The following is a 19,940-nucleotide window of genomic DNA, read 5'->3' as shown; positions in this document are numbered from 1 at the left end:
CAACATCAATTCCTTTAAGGCTGTATTCACCACCTTGAGTTAAATCAAAAGCAGGCCTGGCCAACCCAAATTGTTTCGCGGGCCACTTTGATCACATGTAACATTATGGTGGGCCACAATTTAGGCAAACATGCTTTTAAAAAAGTAAAACAAATACAAAATGAATAAGATTTCATTGTTATACCAAGAGTTCGTACTTGCATTTGTGCATTATAACAATGACACATGCAAATTTTCACTTATTTAATTGCTTTGGTATACACATAACAGGAAACAAAAGTTTTAATAGATATATAATATCACTTAGCGGGCCACACAATTTAATGTGACGGTTTTTTTTTTTTTTTTGACTCATACATATTGCACAGAAAAAATAACCTTATATTTTTCACTTATAAAGAAAGAAAGGAAAATGTTTAGAAATGTCACTGTCAAGTGACATGGCACTGATGGTATAAGATTCTCCTAACAAACCCCAGCTTTATAATCTCTCTTTGACCTATGTCGATCAGTATATATGTATGTTGTATATGTATTCAATTTTTAAATAATTTATATTTTAACCCTTATGCAAGAAATGGGTAATAAAGAAATTGACAATATATCAATATATATATATATATACAGTTGAAATTATTAAATTCTCAGTAAAACAATTGTTCTGAAGTAGAATTATTCTACAGACCACTAAAATATCACCATGAACCCCCAATTCGGAAATTTTTTTTTTTTTGGATTTCCAGTAATGTTACATGGACCCAGGTTGAGAACCAATGATCTATAGTGACTTACAAAAGTCATTGGACACATGAATATAGCAAATAAATTATAACAAGAACTGTTGATATATTGATTAAAATCTGTTTTTTATTTGGTTTGTTAGAACAATAAAAATTATCATATCATATTTATTCCAGTTAAGGATTCCAATTTTGGAAGAAAAAAGTAGAGAAACAAAATGATAAACTCAAGCTAAAATCATCAGACAGATAATATTTATTGGAAATTAAAAAATCAATTATACAAAGCAGTAAATATTTCAATAACTTTTTGGATTGCCTTTTCTTTCCAACACAGCTTTCTATCTGTTTGGCATTGATTTCATTAGTTTTTCTGTGATATTACCCCAATTTTTGCCCATTCATATTTGAAGACACTTTTCATCTCATTTTTGTTACTAATATTGTATTTTTGAATATTTTCATTTAGTTCATTCCATAAATGTTTGATTACATTTAGGTCAAGAGACAGTGTTGGTGTCTAGATCACTTTTGGTCAATTGTACAGTAGCCACTGTAGAATTTTATAAGATTTGTGTTTTAGATCATTATCCTGATAAAAATGGAAAGTGTTTGCGATGCCTAGTTTTTCTGCAAAAGTCTTTAGATTTCATTTCAAAATATTTAAATATCCTTCTGCATTCATGTTTTCATCTATAAACACATCTTCCAACTTCAGAGGCTGCCATACAGGCCTATACTGTAACACTTCCTTCTCCTGTTTTACTTTATTCAGTTTTTTTACACAAGTTTTTCTTTATTCAGTTTTTCACAATTTGGCTTTATCCACACCATGGTTTGATCATTGTAGCCAAAGATGTTAAATTTGCTTTTGTCTGCAGATATTACATGCTTCCAGGATTCATAATCTATCTAACATGCTTTTGCAAACTGGTAGTGAGCTTTTCTGTTTTCTTTCATTAACAAAAAATTTTCTCCTGGCCACTCTACCATTATATCCACTTTCCAGCATGACTCTTATTACTGTATGTTCAAATGTTTTTGGCTGTCTTTTAGAGGCCCTCATCAGGAATGAATGCACAAAAAACAATTTTATCCTTTGAAAATTTCTAACTTTCAAACCTTGCTGCATTCCAATTTTTAAACATTTAAACGATGTTCAATACAGAAATTGGTATATTGCGGGCATGAAGGTAGATTCCATTAACTCCGACTATATTACTGTACCGCAATCGTGGAACAGGACATCCAGATCTTTGTTTATTCACAATTCTATGTTCATCTCTGTATCTTTTCATAATATAAAGTACTGTTGAGCTGCTGCTTCTTGTAGTATTACTAATATCTCTAACTGATAGACTCTACCTCCAGTGATCTATTGCTAATTTTCTGATATCTAATGTAGTTTCCCTACAGACTTTTTCCATTTTTGCTAAATGAAAGCAGATTGTAAAAAATAAAATTCAAGGTAATTATTCTGATCTGACCTTTTCAGACTACCATAGAATTATGGGTAAATCTCATGAAAATCACAAATAAGAATATCTTTAAGCTGTCTAGTTAATTTTCTGACTTTTATTGCTTGTGTCAATTTTCCAGTTATATTGTCAATAATATAGTAGTATATAGTTAATTTAATTACAATAGAGGAAATAACAAGAAAGTTTTGTTTAATATTACTTTTATTTTAAAATTAGTAGTATAAATTATTTTAATGACAAAAGTGTCTGATGACTGATTTTTATGACTCACTGTAGATTTAAATTGTAAGTTTGGTTAAAATTGATATTTTTCATGTATTAATTCTAGATTTAACGTTTAAATGACTTCTGATTTAAAATAACTCCTGTGCTTTTTGTCAAAATTTCTGAAATAGCATCAATCTCCTAATAAATAACCTAGGTTTATTTATTAGGGGAATTGATACTATTAAATTTTGAGGGGGTGAGGAGATAATGGGGGTCATGTATCTCAAGTAGGGTCCAACGTAAAGACAGTTTTACTCGTTATTAGCATTTACAATTTTTTGTAAAACTTATCCCTACCCTCAAAATTAAGCTTTTTGCCATTTTATAATAGTTTATAACTCTAGGTTGTTTTATACAACAATGCTCATTTTATTGACCTCTAAACCCCAAAATTTATAGCATATCAAACATATTAATGTTCTATGTGTATAATATATTGCATACATATGCATACAAATTATATCTTATGCTATCTCATAATAAATATTAATTTTTTTATTATTTAGTTCAAAAGTAAGTCGTGACACATTATACGAATGTGTTAACTCTGTTTTGGAAAATGCTCACAAGAAACAGAGGAAGTTTCTTGAAACTGTTGAGCTACAAATAGCTTTGAAGAACTATGATCCTCAGAAAGATAAAAGATTTTCAGGAACTGTAAAGTAAGTATTTGAAGATATTAAATTTAATATTTTACTTCTTTAAACTATATATATATATTTTTTTTTTTTTTTTTTTAATTTATGAGTGTATTGAGAATTTAGATTTATGTCAAAGATAGCCCAGATATTTGTATTTATTATTGTAATAATTACAGTAAAATCTTTTTGTAATCACTGATAAGATCAGTTGCTTAATGCTATCAGTTAGTTTGTAAGTTACTAATATTGACATATAACTTTTTCAATTGATATATGTTATTTTAACATCAGAATCAATAAAATGAGAAGTAATTAAGGTTTTCATGGGCCTTACAAATCCTAAAAAGTCCTGAAAAGTTCATAATGTTTTTTGTGGTGCTTAATTTTCTTTTTTGAACATCATTCTCTGCTTACCAATAAAAAACAGATAACAGAATAGCTTATAGTTGTGATTTCTGCAGCTTAGAGCTGGAGCTATTTATTAATGAGTCCTTTATTTGAATGAATAAAAAAGAAGTTGCCACAATCCATTTCTTTTGTAAATAGTTAATCAATATATATACTTTTTATGGTGCAAGGACCCTGGGCCAAGAAGCTGTGCCAACTTTAATAACTAAATTTTCAGTAAATTTTAAATAACATCCTCGGGTTTAAAATTTTAAATTGAGCAGTTTAGAAACACAATAGAAATAATGTCAAACACAAGAACGCCAAGTCATTTTAAAATTGAAACAAAATATAATTGAAAATAAAATCAATACATATATAAAAAATGTTAGCTGCAAGGGCAAAACAACTTAAAGGTCAAAAAAGAAATAAAAATAACAAATGTAGGCAACTCTAATAGGAGATGTGTGACAAAAAATGGTCATTCAGGTTGTGGTGTCTATCTTGTAACAATCTCTCCATGCTGAATGTAGCATGTTTTGATCCTTGTAATTAATGAAATATCCCTTAAACGCCAGTCTCTCAAAAGGATGATAGAATCAAAACAAAGTGTTTAAAAAACCTTCATACAGCCCTCTTTTTTATTTCATGGGCATCATGCAACCCTCTTTACTACAAGCTTGCTACCTTTTAGGACTAGATCAAAGAACCCATTTGCATTGCCTGATACTCTTGACAGAATGGAAGGATTAAACTGTCAAAACTCTGAGGGGGAGCATTTTGATTATAGTCCTAAGACCATACAGACTCTTAAGGTCATGTACACTAGGAAATTTCTTACCTGGGAGACATGTCTCAGAGCAACAAAAACTGTTGACATTTGTCAATATTCAAACACAGAAATAGACATGTTACTGGAGTCATACAATTGACGTTTCTGTCTGGTAATTGTAAATTTTCTTTAACTGCATGAAGACATGTATATTTGAGTATTGAATACCTTGTCATGATATTTTTTAATAGTGCAGTTATATTGTAAATTGCTTCTTATGATTGAATTAATTAAATTAGACGACATGTCTCATCAATGAGTGAATATCCTTCATTTTTATTTTTGTGTTGTAAACAAGAACTGTACTCACATGATAAATCTATGCAGGCTCATTGGCTGCTGCAAGCAACAGGGAGACTTCTTGTCTCTCAAAGTTAAAAGTAATTTGACTCCCTGATGACTGGACTGCTCTTTCATTACCCAAGAAACAGGTTTTTCTGTTGCCTGGCGACATGTCTTTCACAAAAATCACCTAGTGTGTCATGGTCTCTTGATAAATTCCAGTTTATCCAGATACAAAGGTGACTATGCAATAATTGATTTCTTCCACCACAATATCTTTAAGGAAAATGAAAAAGCTTCAAGTAGAAGAATTTTATACAAGATCCTATGAAATGACAAGGACCTTTCTGATCCCATGGGCATTCCAGGGGTGTACTATGCACTATTCCTATTACAGATGAGAGAGTGAGGCATGATTTATGACATGATATATGTGAGAGCAACCTTTAAGATCTTTTACTGCATGCTTGAAAGAACACAATGTACAAAAGTCGCTTCCTCTTACAGCCGTGGAGGCACATGCTTTAGTAGATTCAGTCAACATACAATATCACCAAGATGGTCAGAAAAAGGCATTGAATCACTGCAAATTTATATATCATTATGTGGGAAGTATTCCATTAATTACAAGGATCAAACAGCATGGAGAGCTTGATATGAGGTAGATACCACATAACCTGGGTGACCTTTTTTTTCAAATGTATCTCTTACATTATGGTTGTCTGCATTGTTGTTTTTAATTTCCTTTTTTAACTTTGAGAGTTTTTGTGCTCTTGTGGCTGACAATTTTTATACAGTCAACACACTTTAATATGAATTGCTAGAATAGTAGTTAGAACGTTGTTTCCCTGTTCCCATCCGTACCTTATTTTGAGGCAGTCGTGCTCGCCAACTCTTTGCTACTTAATTCTGGCTACCCAGCCTCACACGTAATACATTTACACAAAGCCCTTTTACTTATAATTGAGAACAATTGTTTTCAGTTTAATGGTACCATATATAAACAGACACAAGGGGTACCAATGGGATCTCCACTATCACCGATCCTAGCAGAGCTAATCATGCGCAATATAGAACAGCGTGTATTTAATGCCCCTCTGACCATCCAATACCCTACGTTATACTTATGATATGTTGATGACATATTAATTGCATGGGAGGGTTCCACTGAAAATTTAAAACAATTTATAAAAATGTTAGCTTTGTATCCATCTATCAACTTTACATTAGAAGAAGAATCAAACGCCAGAATGTCATTCCTTGATCTAGAAATATACAAATCTCCTGCTCTTCAATTTTCAGTTTATCACAAAAACAACAGTATCCTGCTACTACGTTTCAACCAAAACACTATCTACGAAGAGCCTTCCTCCTCCCTTCTAGCAAAATATTTGTAGAACAGGAAATGCAACTTATCAACAAAGCAATGATAAAAGCGGGCTACTCCCAATCAAAATTTTATTATCTTCGGAATCATATCAAAAATAAATTATATCCACAATCTTTTCTTACCAACAAAGAGGACCTAAAGATAGCACACCTCTCATTACCATTTTTGGGTCTCGTATCACTAAAAATTGTACACCTTTTTAGAAAAAAATGGCTGCATTCTACCGCTATCTACACAGCCAACACTAAGAAGATTGCTGTCTAATGACAGAGATGCTATCAATCTAATAGAAAGTTAAATAAAATAAATTAGACAAAAAAGAAGCAAAGAGAAATCTATGATGTTTTTCTGTTGAAGATTGTTTGAAAAAGTAGAAAATTTTTTTGGTGCAAAGTAGCCAAATCAGGTATCAATGTATGCACTCTGATACACAAACTAGCACATGTTCACATTGGACCACATCTATTTAAAGGGGTAAAGGCAATTTAAAGTTTAAGCATCCTTAAACTTTAATTCTTATTTTCTGAGTACAGTAGAATAGTTTACTAAAACCAGATGTTTGAATTGCTATACAACCAGAGATTGAAACCATTTTTTATTACTAGGAGAAAATTATTCTACTCAAAATAGAACATTTATTACAGTACCACTTTGCTTTCTGTACATTTTGATGTGAATAATAAAATCATTATTGGAAATAGGGTTATTTCTTGAGGGTTGTGAAGGTAATTTCTAGCTAGGTTTAATGAATTATGGTAAAATTTTTGTTTGCTTTATTGTGTGAAAGTTAACATTGTAATAATAGCATTTTGCCAGGGAAACAGCAAAATTTGCTTTAATGCACAAATTTGCCTTATCAGTGTTAGCTTCAAGGTATGTTGACTGTGTATATTAATTGTATTTATTGGACTGCAATTTTCAAAAATTGTGGACCTATAATTTTCCACAAGGAAGATCATTTGTTTGTCCTTCCTTGATCTCGAGAACAGTTATATAGGGGAAAGTTGTGGTCATAATCAGGCGGCCTGGATTAACTATATACAAACTTCTTGTTTTTACCAGAAGTTATGTTATTTCAATTTAAAATGTTTCTCCTGAGCATAGTTAGATAGATGACTGGCATGACTCCATTGTTAACAGGAAAGGTATGATGTATGGGAGACAAAACACTAATAAAATTGAGAACATTGTAATGATGTCCCAATAAATAATTGCTTATTGGTGCAACTTCCCTGTTTTTGAGCCTTCAAAAAGTTCCTTAAAGGTTGCAAATTACAGCCTGACAGCAAGATCCAAACACCTGTAACTGGTGATTCATTCAATGGCCTTCTTCCTACATGGAGAGCATATACAAGCTTGTACCATGCAGGACATATCTGAGCACAGATTTTTTCCTATAGCAGATAATGCAACTTTATCATTTTGCAGTGTGTATACTATAATTTCTATGGTGACCAATGACACCATATGTTTTATACAGTCTGGTCTTTTTTATTTGAACAACCCTTATAATATCCATGACATTAATTAGCCAAGTTCTAGCTGATATTAATCCAACCATGTCATTTGATCATTAGCATATTTTGGGCTTGGTCTATACACAATAAATTAAAATTTTTATGTAAAATACATGATGTGATCAACAAATTGTTGAAGTAATAATTAGTATTAGCACTTGATTTAGTTTAGAGTATTTATTTTTGAATATTCTAATAAAACAGGTGCAAGATAAATTTACTAAATCCACATAGTTTGAAGTTAATTACTTCTTACTACACTAAATTTAGCATACAGTTTTAATTTTATTTAGAATACATCAGTTTATTATTATTTTTATTTTTATATCCATTAAATTTTAATTTTTTTAATCAGATTAAAGAATATACCAAGGCCAAAATTTAATGTTTGTGTTCTTGGTGATCAACAACATTGTGATGAAGCTAAAGCTAATTCTATTCCATGCATGGATGTAGAAGGTTTAAAGAAGCTAAATAAAAATAAAAAGCTTGTTAAAAAGTTGGGTAAGAATATTCTTTCATAAGTAACAATACTGATTATTAAGAAGTTTACATTTATTTATGTAAAATCTTTATTTAATAGCTAAGAAATATGATGCATTTCTGGCATCTGAATCCCTTATCAAGCAAATCCCAAGATTACTTGGTCCAGGTCTTAACAAAGCAGGAAAATTTCCAACTTTGTTGACACACAATGAATCAATGATGGGAAAAGTAGATGAAGTGAAAGCAACCATAAAATTCCAGATGAAGAAGGTATATTTTAGAAATATTATTTTTTTTAATTACAAGCAAATATTTTTATATTTGTTTTTTAAAAAATTATTTAGTATATACATTTATTGACAAAAATATTTTACACCTAGAAAGATCATTTAGTATTTTGTAGGCTCTCTTGTTTGGATATATGCAAGTGATACACTTGAGCATAGACACATATAGACACTGTATGCTATCCTGTGACAGATTTTCCCACAGTTGCAACTGCTTATTTAGATCCCTAACACTCATGAACAGCCAGAGCTGGTATCCCATCTGGTCTTAAAAATGCTTGGTGGGCAACAAATTTGAAAACTGGGCAGACCAAGGAAGTAATGGAGACATTTCTCATACCACTACTGGTATGACCACTGTCATATGAAATTGCTTCCTAGACCATCATGCCAGCAGGAAGTAATGTGCTGCTCAACAGGATTGTAGTGCTCACCAGCAGTCATCTATTCCCAAACAAAATTGTGATTTGTGTTATATTTATTTTAAAGGTGTAATGTTGGGTTGGTGAAAAGCATATCTCTATATGAAAGAGTACCTCTTGTTGAATGGCTTTTAGGGGGAAAAAACTACTACTACTACTACATAAGCTGTATTGAACATAAAATAAAAGGGTTTGTTTAAAAAAGCTTTTTTTGTCCATATGCAAAAAATTTAAAAACACTTTTTTGAGTATGGTTGTGCTAAAGCAAAATTTTGATATTGAGGTTTGTTTGATATGTTGATAGTTGAGAAATTTTTATAAATACTGAAAATTATCAAACGTAAAGAAGTATTAATTACTGAAAAGCATTGAGTATATATTTAAAAAAGGATTTGGAGATAAGTTTTTGAAATTTAGTCAGTTGGCTAATGCACAATGCCAAAAATTACAAAGCATCTGGAAGGGAGACTATGTAGTATTTTAGACAATAAAATTGCCTGCTATTACTAAGAATTACATAGGATATCAGTGAGTACTTAATGCTAATATTTTTGAAAATAAAGATGTGGATGAAGAGGAGGAGACTGTCAAACCAGACATTGCTAGTTTTTTGAAGCAATTGAAGTTTTCAAATATGGCATTCCAAGTATTCACTATTTCCTTTTCTGCATTTTTATTGTCTGATAATTGCATACATTTAATTGATTCCAGATTACTTCTCAAATCAACAAATTTTTGTTTCCTTATAGAACTGGATTGAAAATGTATTGATAGTATTTCAAGATCTTCAAAGTTAACCAGTCAAAAAACTCCAAATTAAGTTTCTCTACCATTATTATATTCGGGTATAAGGTAATTTTTAAATTGCCTAAACTGTGTAAATCTTGAGGGAAATTGATTTATTACTGAATTAATAATGTCCGTAAACTCCTGTATCGATTTAACTTGATATGGTTTTTTATGAGATTCTAGCTCTGAAGAATTTTTTTAATTTTGGAAACTGCTGGAAACATGATAAAATATTTTGCTTCAAATGCTTGAATTAAATTAGTACATGGCAATAACAGTCTTATTAACACTTTGCTATTTAACTTTAATTCATTTAATGTATACACAAATTTGCAGAAAACATTAATTTTGAGATCATTCAACATCTCTTAATCCTTTATATTGTTCAATTTTATTATGTAAAAAGGTATTCCTCTAAATCAGGGATGGGCAGTCTTTTTCTGTGTAAGGGCCACATTTTAAAACTTCTGAACTGATGCAGGCCGCATACAAGAGAAAAGAAAAAAAAATGCTGGTCACAATTATTTATTCATATATAATTATAAATTAATATATGTATACTTAATTTAGCTTCTGGAACTAATGTAAATGTAATATATTGGAAATATTTGGTTAAATGTTAGTCACTGCTTCTTTGTGTCTGTTAGCCAGTTTCTTGTTTTAAGTTTTACTAAATTCATTGTGGAAAACTATTCACGTACATAAGTTGTAGAAATAACATTTGAGTTTTTGCTGCATACTTCCTTAACCTAGGAAATTGATATATTTATTTATATTTTATGCGACACGGGTTGCAAAAAATATTAATGTGGGCCGCAGGTTGCCCATCCCTGCTCTAAATTGTCTTTCAAAATAATCTGAATTGATTTAATTTAATACAAACTTGTAGGTTGACCATTCAACTTTAGTCCAAATTATGTACTGTACTGTAGTATCTATGAGATTAATTTGCCAGATTCAAGCCTGATAGTTAATCCAACCACATCTTTTTTATCGTTAGAATGTTTTGGGGTTAATTTATTGTGAAAAAACATGAGGTCATCAAAAAATTGTTTAAATAATACTTAGTATTAGCACTTGATTTGGTCTAGAATATTTATTTATTTTGAATATTCTAATAAAACAGGTGCAAGATAAATTTACTAAATCCACATAGTTTGAAGTTAAATTACTTCTTACTACACTAAATTTAGCATACAGTTTTAATTTTATTTAGAATACATCAGATTATTTTTTTTTTTTTTTTTTTTTTTTTTTTATCCATTAAACTTTAATGATTGCCTGCCATTGATATGGGAAAATACAGGTTTGTACCTGTCTCTGGATGTAGACAAAGATGCAGTTTCAGCTGTTTGTGATTGTGTAATCATGAAGCAACACAAGTAAATCTCCTGGTGATGTGTCTGGAGTATCCAGAACCTGGTTGTCATGTGTGTCCTAATGTAGCCATGAAACCAACACTTCATGTTCACTATTAGCTGAGACTAGTTTGATGATGTGGTTTTCTCAAATGCTTGTCATCTGTGTATTGTCTTTGACTTGTGCAAGTATGCCTGGTATTCAAAGACTTCCAAGTAACAGGTACTGTACAGTATGTTGAAAATTCTGAACATTGAGCCTTTGATGCACTGGTTGTATGCCAGGGTGGTGTCTCGGTAGTCATTTACATACCTATTTGAGACAGCTTTATGCAGAATTTTGCAATATTTGGACATTTCTATCTGGGTGTGTAACTTTTTGTCAGTGAATGTAGGTTGCTAATATTAAATAATCTTATCTGAAAAAACTTTTAATAAAATGGCTTAAAGATATTATGAGGAATTGCTTAATATTGAAAAATTCACCAGATACAATTTTAGTTTTATTAGGTGTTGAAGTTAATGTATTATTTAATGGATAAAAATATTTTAAAGGATTGATTAAGTAATTAATTGTAAAGGATATCCAGATGACTGGCTTCCTATAATTTCATCATGCCAAAAGACTCGCTACTTCATAATAATCATTTAGAAGAGCCATGTTATAAAGAAAGTTAGAAAAGGCATTTAGAGTTTAAAATCATTATGCTATTGCCATTATACGAGATATAAAAGAATTTTATAAATAAGACATTAATTAACAGTCAACAAGGTCTCACAAGTCAGGTTAACCATTCTTTAGTATATATTGGGTATTCTATGTAAAGTGTTATAAGTCAATAACTCAGAAAATATCATTCTAATAAAAAAAAATTAGTGTTAGATTGCTTATTCGAATTGTTAAACACAAGATCGTGTTATTAACTCAATCACAACACGGTTTCTCTACGACTGACAATAAACTACTGTTAGAAACGGCAAAACACCACCGAATCAACTAAATAAAGGTGGAGTCAAAAGCCAAGTGATTGAGTTAATAACACGATCTTGTGTTAACAATTCGAATAAAAAAAAATTAATAAAAATAAAAGTTTAATATTTCTGGGAGTCTTTTTAATGCTATAAAAATAAAGCCTAGCTTATCCCTTCTCTGTGGGGTGGGGAGCAACTTTGAAATTTCAAATAGAATATTTAGATTCTCTATTTAAAAATAATAAAGTTTTATAGAAAATGTTGTTTAATTGAAATGATAAATTTAGAACATTAAATGAGATGCATGTGCAAAATTAATATCAGAAATGTTTCAGTATATTTGGTGAAACTTTCTTACTTATTAGTGAAATATCTCTGAACATGTATTAAATAACTGGAAATATAAAGAAATAGAAATTACTTAGCTTGTAAAAGAAATTGTTTTTTATTAGAACTTTATCTTTCAAAATGAATGAATGCATCACTTTTGCTTGTGTTTGTAACTTTTGAAATTATTATTTTTAAATAGAGAATCAAAAAAGTTGTTTCTGCCCCATCCAAAAGAGATGGGATGTACTGGGTTTTATAAGGAAGAAAGCGTTCTGTTTTTGGCACTATATTTATTTGTTAGTTGAATTAAATACAAGTACTTTCAGCATTTCAAAATGTTTTCCTTAGGTGAAAGAAGAATATATAAAATTATTTAACCTTATCTTAGCTATCCACTTTCATATTTATTCTTTATTCACATTTTATAAATTGAGAATAATTTCAGTATTAGTTTTAAATTAAAATGAAACATTTTATAGCATGCGTGCAAAAACTAATACATTTAGGTTAAAAAATTGCTTTTATGTTCAATTCATGTAGAGATTTTGAAATGTTGAAAGCACTTGCATTTAATTCATCAAATGAATAAATATAACACTGAAAGACAGTACATTTTCTTCCTTATAATATATTTCGTGTCTTAAGTGAGCTTATTAAGTTTTAGGCTAGGCTTTATTTTTACAGTATTAATTTAAAAAGGCCTCCAGAAATATTGAGCTTTTATTCTTGTCAACTTTTTCATTAGAACGATATTTTCTGAGTTATTGACTTGTAAGCTCTTATGTGAAATAATCTGTATATATTAGGTCTACCAGAAAGTTCTGTCCATTGTTAGAACATAAAACAAAATAATAAATTTTTCATACCTTGAATAAACTTTATTGAATAATATAATTTCCATCATTGTTTATGACTTCTTGCCAGCATGATGGCAATTTGTATATTCCATTTTTAAAAAATGCCTTATCCCTAGAGGCAAAAAATTGAACCAGTGCTTGTCTGATATCTTCTTTGTTTTTGAATTTTTTGCCCTGCAAAAAATTTTGTAAGGACAGAAATAAGTGATAATTGGAGGGTGCTAGGTCCCAGGAGTATGGTGGATGCAACAGAATTTCTCAGCCTAGCTCTATGAGTTTCTGATGAATCCCCAAAGCAGTATGTGGCGTGGCATTATCATGAAGCAGTATGATGTCTTTCCTATTGAACATCACCGGCCTCTTGGAGTGCTGTTTTTAAATTATCCAATTGCTGACAGTACCTCTCCAAATTTAGCTTTTCATTTGGTTTCAACAGCTCAAAATGTATTAGTCCTCAAATGTCCCACTATATACACAACATTCTCTTACTCAGGCTCAACTTCGGTTTAGAGGTGGAGGGGGCAGGTTTTGCACATTCACAATATGCCCTTTTCTTACGATGTTTTCATAGGTAATCCACTTTTCATCCTCAGTTATCATCCGGTCCAAGAAGGGTTCGACTTTGTTCCAAGCAAACAGAGATGTGCATATGATGACTCAATCATTCAAATTCTTCTCACTTAACTCATGTGGCACCCATCTCAAATATTTCCACACCAATCCTAGTTTCCAAATAAGATCCGAAATGGTTTGTTGAGCTGAATCAAGCCTTTCCGCAATCTCCGATGTTGTCAAAAAAGGATTTTGCTCTAACAAGAACTTGACAGTATCGTCATCAATCAAAGATGGTCGCCCAGAGTATGGCTTATCAGAAAGGTCAAAATCACCTATTTGAAATTTTTCGAACCATCTTCTGCATGTTCTATCAGAAACTGTACCTTCACCAAACACTTTCAATAAGTTTCTACATGCTTCTGTAGTATTTTTTCCTTGTTGGAATTCGTACAGAATACAGTGGCGTAAATGAACTTTATCAGTAGCCATGGGTACACAATCACGTCTCACTTAATACTAATATGAATCATCTTCATTTTAGTTCATTTGCTAGGTCAGTATGTATACATTCAGTGATAAAAAAAAAGAGAGCTAAATATGCGCATACTTGTTGAAACTTGTTGTAACCGGAATGGACAGAACTTTCTGGTAGACCCAATATAAGTAACATCTGATGCTTAACTGTTTTTGCCCTGTGGGTATTAAGGAATTCCTTTTCCCAGGCCCATTGTGGTTTAGCCAGGATCCCTATGGAGCAACAAGGTGGTGAGAGAGAGAGAGACTGTCCAATGAATTCAGGATAAGCCATGAAAAATTTCTAGGGAGTTGCTAGTCTGATTTGATCTCAGATCCCTAGAGCAATATGCTGATACCTTAACCAGCTCAGCTCACTAAAATTTTGCAAGTTGTCTCTAAGTCAACATTGAAATCATGTGCCATCTAATTCATCACTCTGAAGGTTGCTTTCTGCACTTTGAATTCATTTGTGCACTTTTTCAATAAGTTTCTTGTTGCAAACTGAAATTGGAATCTGGCTTTTCATTATCATTCAAATTTTCCTCTCCATATTTGAAATGCATATATCAACAGAATATTTATGCACAAGAGAGAGACTTGTTTTTATATATTTTACATGTTAGTGTTACTATCTCAGATGGACTCTTATTGGTTCAAAATACAGTACACTTTCAAATGTGATGACCATTCTCTGCTCTAGAGCAACATCATGAAAATAGTCTTTCACACAATCTTCAAAATGGCGTCTTAAAAAATGCAAATATTATCTTACCACTCATTGTTGCCATGTCAATAGTTACACTTGATACTTCAAAGTACAGTCAAACCTGTCTATAATGGAATCCTTCGGGACCAAATAATTTTTCCATACTAGACATATTTCTGCTATATACAGGTCATACATAATAGGTAACCTATTATGTGTAAAATGAAATGTCTTGCATACCTTAGAGATGAGGAGAGATTAAATTACCTCTTGAAAGAATGTAAATCGTTGCTTTATTCTGCTTAACGTAATTTTATATATTTTCCATAAATAGAATGTTTAGGGTTTGGGATATTAGTTAAGTAAAGTAGTTTGAATTGAACTTTACTTGCAAACATGCTCTTCAGCTATTATTTTTGTTTTACTGGACCAATGTTTTCCACAGTGGTTCCTAGACCCCTGGGGGTCCTTGGAACCACTGATACAATCTGTGGCAAATTAAAGTTAATTTGGGTTACATGGACAACATCAGGGGTCTGAGAAAGGTTTAATAAAAAGTAAAATGATTATGACCCATTTTCATTATTATGAAAGTTAAAAATAAATAGTAATAAATTAATTGATAGTCATTTTTATGTCCTGAGTAAGATATAAGTATAGATAAGTACATAAAATATAAGTAATGACATACTACATGTAAATTATGAGGCCTCACAAGGGACTAGTTTTTCTTATGAGCCCTATATGGGACAATTATGAGCTCACCTAGGGACACCATCTACTAACCCACACAAACCTACCTCACACATGATACTGGGGCCTTTTTATGCTTTCTTTTGAGCAGGAAAGGGCCTAAAACCACCAAAAAAAAAAGTAATGACAAATATTGAATGGTGGGAATACTTGCTAAAGCTAGTCCATTTTGAAAATGGGCTCTGTGCTTCATTTATTGCATACATTATGACATTTAGAATTTATTTTGTTTGTTTATATAGAATTTTATACATCTGTTTAATTTTTCTTTTGAAAACAGTGATAATTATTTGTTGTTTTTTATAATTATAAAAGCTATTTAATGACAAATATATGAGTAAATTATTTATTTTGATCAAAAATATGTTTTTCTATGAAAATTCAATAAAATAAAATAAACTTAATTTGTAATTTTGCTATTATGTAGTTATGAGGTTTATGGGCATAATAAGTTTTGGAACTATTGTACTGGACAAATGAAGCAGCTTTATGATGTACTTCATAAAGCACCACATGACTTCTTTTTTCCCCGAAAATAGATTGCATTCAATACCACAGAATTATCCCATCCTGTCAACCTATCTCCCCTGAAGTAGGGACAGTTAATATTGATCAAGTCTAATCACTTGTTGGCTTACTATACTGACTAAAGGCTACAAAGCCATATGTTATAGCCTGGCAGAATGTACTGTACTGCTAAAGAACTTTCCTTCCCTCCTAAAATGTGCATTCTAATTGCACATCAGTTAGTTAGCATGGCAAGGGATACTGATTTTTTCTTTTCATTTTACATTAGACAGGTTAATTTACATTGGTTTTTGCAGAAAAATTGAAAAAATTGTTTGTTAATGACAAGTGTGTGCTATAGACCCCAATGTCATGCTGTCCCCTTGTTAGTCATGAGTAGTGATGTCCCATTTCTTGAAGCCACTAATCAGCTTACTTGACTTTCTCACAAGTAATCCTCTCGGAGATTAGCAAGGTTGAGGCCAAAGTTTTAAACATGAAAATGTGTATGTCAGACTGCTTTCCTGTAAGCCTAGAAGTTTGACAATGGTGTTTGGAAAGGCACTGGAATCATGCTCGACATTCCAAATGCCATTGTCAAACTTCTGGGCCTACTGAATGTCTGACGTACACATTTTTGTATTTAAAACTTCGGCCTCAGTCTTGCTATTATATTACCAGCCAGTTGCTTCTCATTTATCTAAACTAGGAGTTTTCCATTTCCTCAATAACAAACAATTTCCTGGAGGTCAACATTGTTACAACTTTAGCCACATTTGCTACTTTTATTTCTTCCTTGTTCTTAAGAATGGTGCACATCATCAATTTCAGCATGTGTACTGCTGTCATGCTTTGTGATAAGTTCCTTTTTTATCTCAAATGTTGATACTATTCTTTTCCTCTTAGGCTTTGTTGCACTCTTGGCTGCCGTTGTTTATAGGTAGGGGTTACATATTTAACCAAACAGACCAAAAATAAAGCAAAAAATAGCACTGAAAACTTGTGAATATAATGTACAGTACAAGAACAGACAAACTGGATGCATGGATAGTGTTTATACAGGGAACATATCTTTTTGCTGTGAATGCAGTTCTAATGTAGAAATATCCTTTGAACTTTCAGTTGAATTTCTCTCGAATTTAGCATCAAAGGACAAGATAATTACTGTACATTATTTGTTCAATAGAATAATTTTAATCTGTAAACAGTTTCTTCAAAAATTAAATTATCAGTTTTATTAAAGTATGAATAAAACTTTACTTATGAATAAATAATTCATTCTTTTAATAATACAGTCAAGTTCGCATAAATCGACACCCGGATAACTCGACACCATCGATTAAGTAGTCAGTTTTCTGTGGTCCTGGTCCTGGCCAACTTACATAGGCGTTAATGTTAAAAAACTCCGGTTTACTCGACACCGTTTAACTCGTCACCACTGGATAAGTTGACACACTTTTGCTGTCTCACACTCTGATAAGTCATCATCCCCTCTTGAAAAAATGAATTCACTCCACACATGTGGTGCAAACTTTTTTTTTTGTGAGGGGGAGTCTATTTATTTATTAATAATAATAATAATAAAAATGCCTTAACATTTTATGTATAAAATAATAACAGATAAACAAAAAGAAAATATACAATCTACATCAACGTCACATCGGAATCCAATTTTGGATTTTCTCACGCTAGAGGCATTAAGAATCCTTAGATGTTACTTGCCGACAATTGCGAAGATGATGTTTTCAAGGTGTTCGTGATTGTTGAAAAAGAAAGTTGAGACAGTTAAGTGCTCAAAACAAACAACACTAAACGAATTTTTCAGTTTTTCATCTACAGAGTAATTGTAAATGAAGGACACAGTGTACTGTAAGCCTATACTACTGTATAATGCACTACTGCATGTTTTGTGGGTTTTTTCCAACTTTGCTTTAGTCGTCACATCAGATAACTCAACACATTTTCACTTCCCCTTGGGGTGTCGACTTATGCGGAGTCGACTGCATATAACAGACATGGGCAAATGCAACTCTTTTTGAGTTACGTGCGGCTCTTGCTGAAAGTGTTAATTTCTGTTTTTTATTATTATTTTTATAATTTTGTGAAAATATGTTTATTAAAAATTCAATATTTGTTTTTTATTATATAATAAAATCGCACGCCTTACCATACTATCTGCCATGACAGTACAGAACTGTGGCTCCCAGGCCCATGCATTTTGCAAAATCTACATTTCGGCTCCCAATGAACTCTTGCTTGCCCACCCCTGGTATATAATATAATATAATATAATATATATATATACATACATACAGTAGAGTCCCACTAGTCCAAACTAATTGGGACCAAGCCCTGTTCAGATTAGCTGAATAATTGAAATAATGCAGAAGCAAACAGTAAAACAGGTTGTTTATATAGATCCAACATCATCTCCCCTCCCTTTATTTCATCTGTGGTACTCAATGGAGGGCACAAACAGTTAACAAAAACAAAGTTTTGTAATTTTGAAATGGCAACCTGTCTTCATTGTTTACCTTAAAATTATTTTAACTGTAAGAAACGTTTTTAATACACAGTTCAGGATTCCAATCAGATGACTGATGCTACAGTGTGAGTTAGCACAATTTAATTGTGGATGTTGTATGTACTCTTCGCTCTACATTATTTTAGTTTAATTTAGTCTGCTGCTACAGTAGCCAGAAAACAGAATCATATAATGTGTACGTTGAAAGATAAGCTAGATGTTTTCAAAAGGCTAGACAAGGGTAAAAGTGCAACAAAATTGGCAGTAAAGTTTGGAGTGGGCAAGGCCACTATAGCCAAGTGGAAAAAACCGCACAAAGATTGAGCAGTTTTGTGCCTCTACTTCAGAAAAATCAGTTGAAAATCAACAAAAGCAAGGCCTCAACTTTTGACAAGCTTGATGAAGCCTTATTCACATGGTTCACTCAGGAAAGAGAAAGGAGAACACTCCTAAGTGGACCTCTTGAGAAAAAATTTCCTCTCCGCCAACTGAAACATGACTGCTTCCATAGTACTCAGGAAAAGGGGGGAAACTAAAAATAGAAATTATGTAAGTCTGTTTTGTAAATGAATTTTACAGAAAACATATCAGAATGAAATTCATAAGTTCATTCATTTCAAATTTGCTCAGTCAGTCAACCTGGTTTTATTAATATTAATCCAAAGTATTTAATTGCAAAAAAAAAAAAATCAGTATTAAACCAAACTTGATTTTAATTTTTAGACCAATAAATCTGCCACTTAGATATTTGGTTTAACATTAATAAAATTAAGCTGGATGGTACTGTACATGTATGTGTCATATTAGCATTAAGTTTAATTTCTAATTATTAATATTTATACTAGTTAGTATAACAGGACAATAACCCCTGTATAAAAATCCCTGTGTTGAAACTTCTCTGTGTAAAAATGTAAGCTCCTGTGGAAAGTAAAAGTCTCTGAAATTTATTTAGCACAACAAAATGCTGATACAAATTTTTAAATAATACTAAAAGTGAATATGCATGTTTCAGAGAAAACAAATCAATTACAGTCATTTATAGTCAGAATATTAAAATTCCCGATAAAAATTGCAACTCTAACTACAGTAGAGCATCGATTAACTGACCGCGTTCTAGTCGGCAAATTCAAATGTCCGCTAGTGATGTGGCGCTACAATATTTGGTTATGTCTTGGCTACTTTAATATTATTTTTGTTAAATTTTTGCATGTTTTAGCTGGCAGCACTGGCTCGACCATGAAAGGGAAGCTAGTATTTAAACCAGGCCTAATACACTACTAATAATGTATTTTTTCATACTTTTCGGTTATCCGACCAACTCCAGTCCAGTTAAGTCGGATA

The 19,940-nt window shown here is 31.6% G+C and overlaps 1 protein-coding gene across 2 annotated transcripts in view; it reads left to right on the top strand.

The window, feature by feature from the left end:
* Positions 1 to 19,940, top strand: part of RpL10Ab (ribosomal protein L10Ab) — a 513,017-nt gene that overhangs the window by 486,000 nt on the left and 7,077 nt on the right. Inside the window, exons 2-4 of one of the 2 annotated variants that reach the window (XM_067281247.1) lie at positions 2,993 to 3,150; positions 7,893 to 8,041; positions 8,121 to 8,293. In XM_067281247.1, coding sequence (XP_067137348.1) covers positions 2,993 to 3,150; positions 7,893 to 8,041; positions 8,121 to 8,293 — 480 coding nt within the window. The remainder of the gene's footprint in view (positions 1 to 2,992; positions 3,151 to 7,892; positions 8,042 to 8,120; positions 8,294 to 19,940) is intronic. The other variant, XM_067281246.1, reaches the window with a different exon arrangement.

Source organism: Centruroides vittatus, unplaced genomic scaffold (genome assembly GCF_030686945.1).
Source record: "Centruroides vittatus isolate TY-2023 unplaced genomic scaffold, ASM3068694v2 contig_912, whole genome shotgun sequence".
NCBI classification, from domain to species: domain Eukaryota; kingdom Metazoa; phylum Arthropoda; class Arachnida; order Scorpiones; family Buthidae; genus Centruroides; species Centruroides vittatus.
Note: the sequence above shows the minus strand (reverse complement) of the source record. Positions and strands in the feature narration are given on the sequence as shown.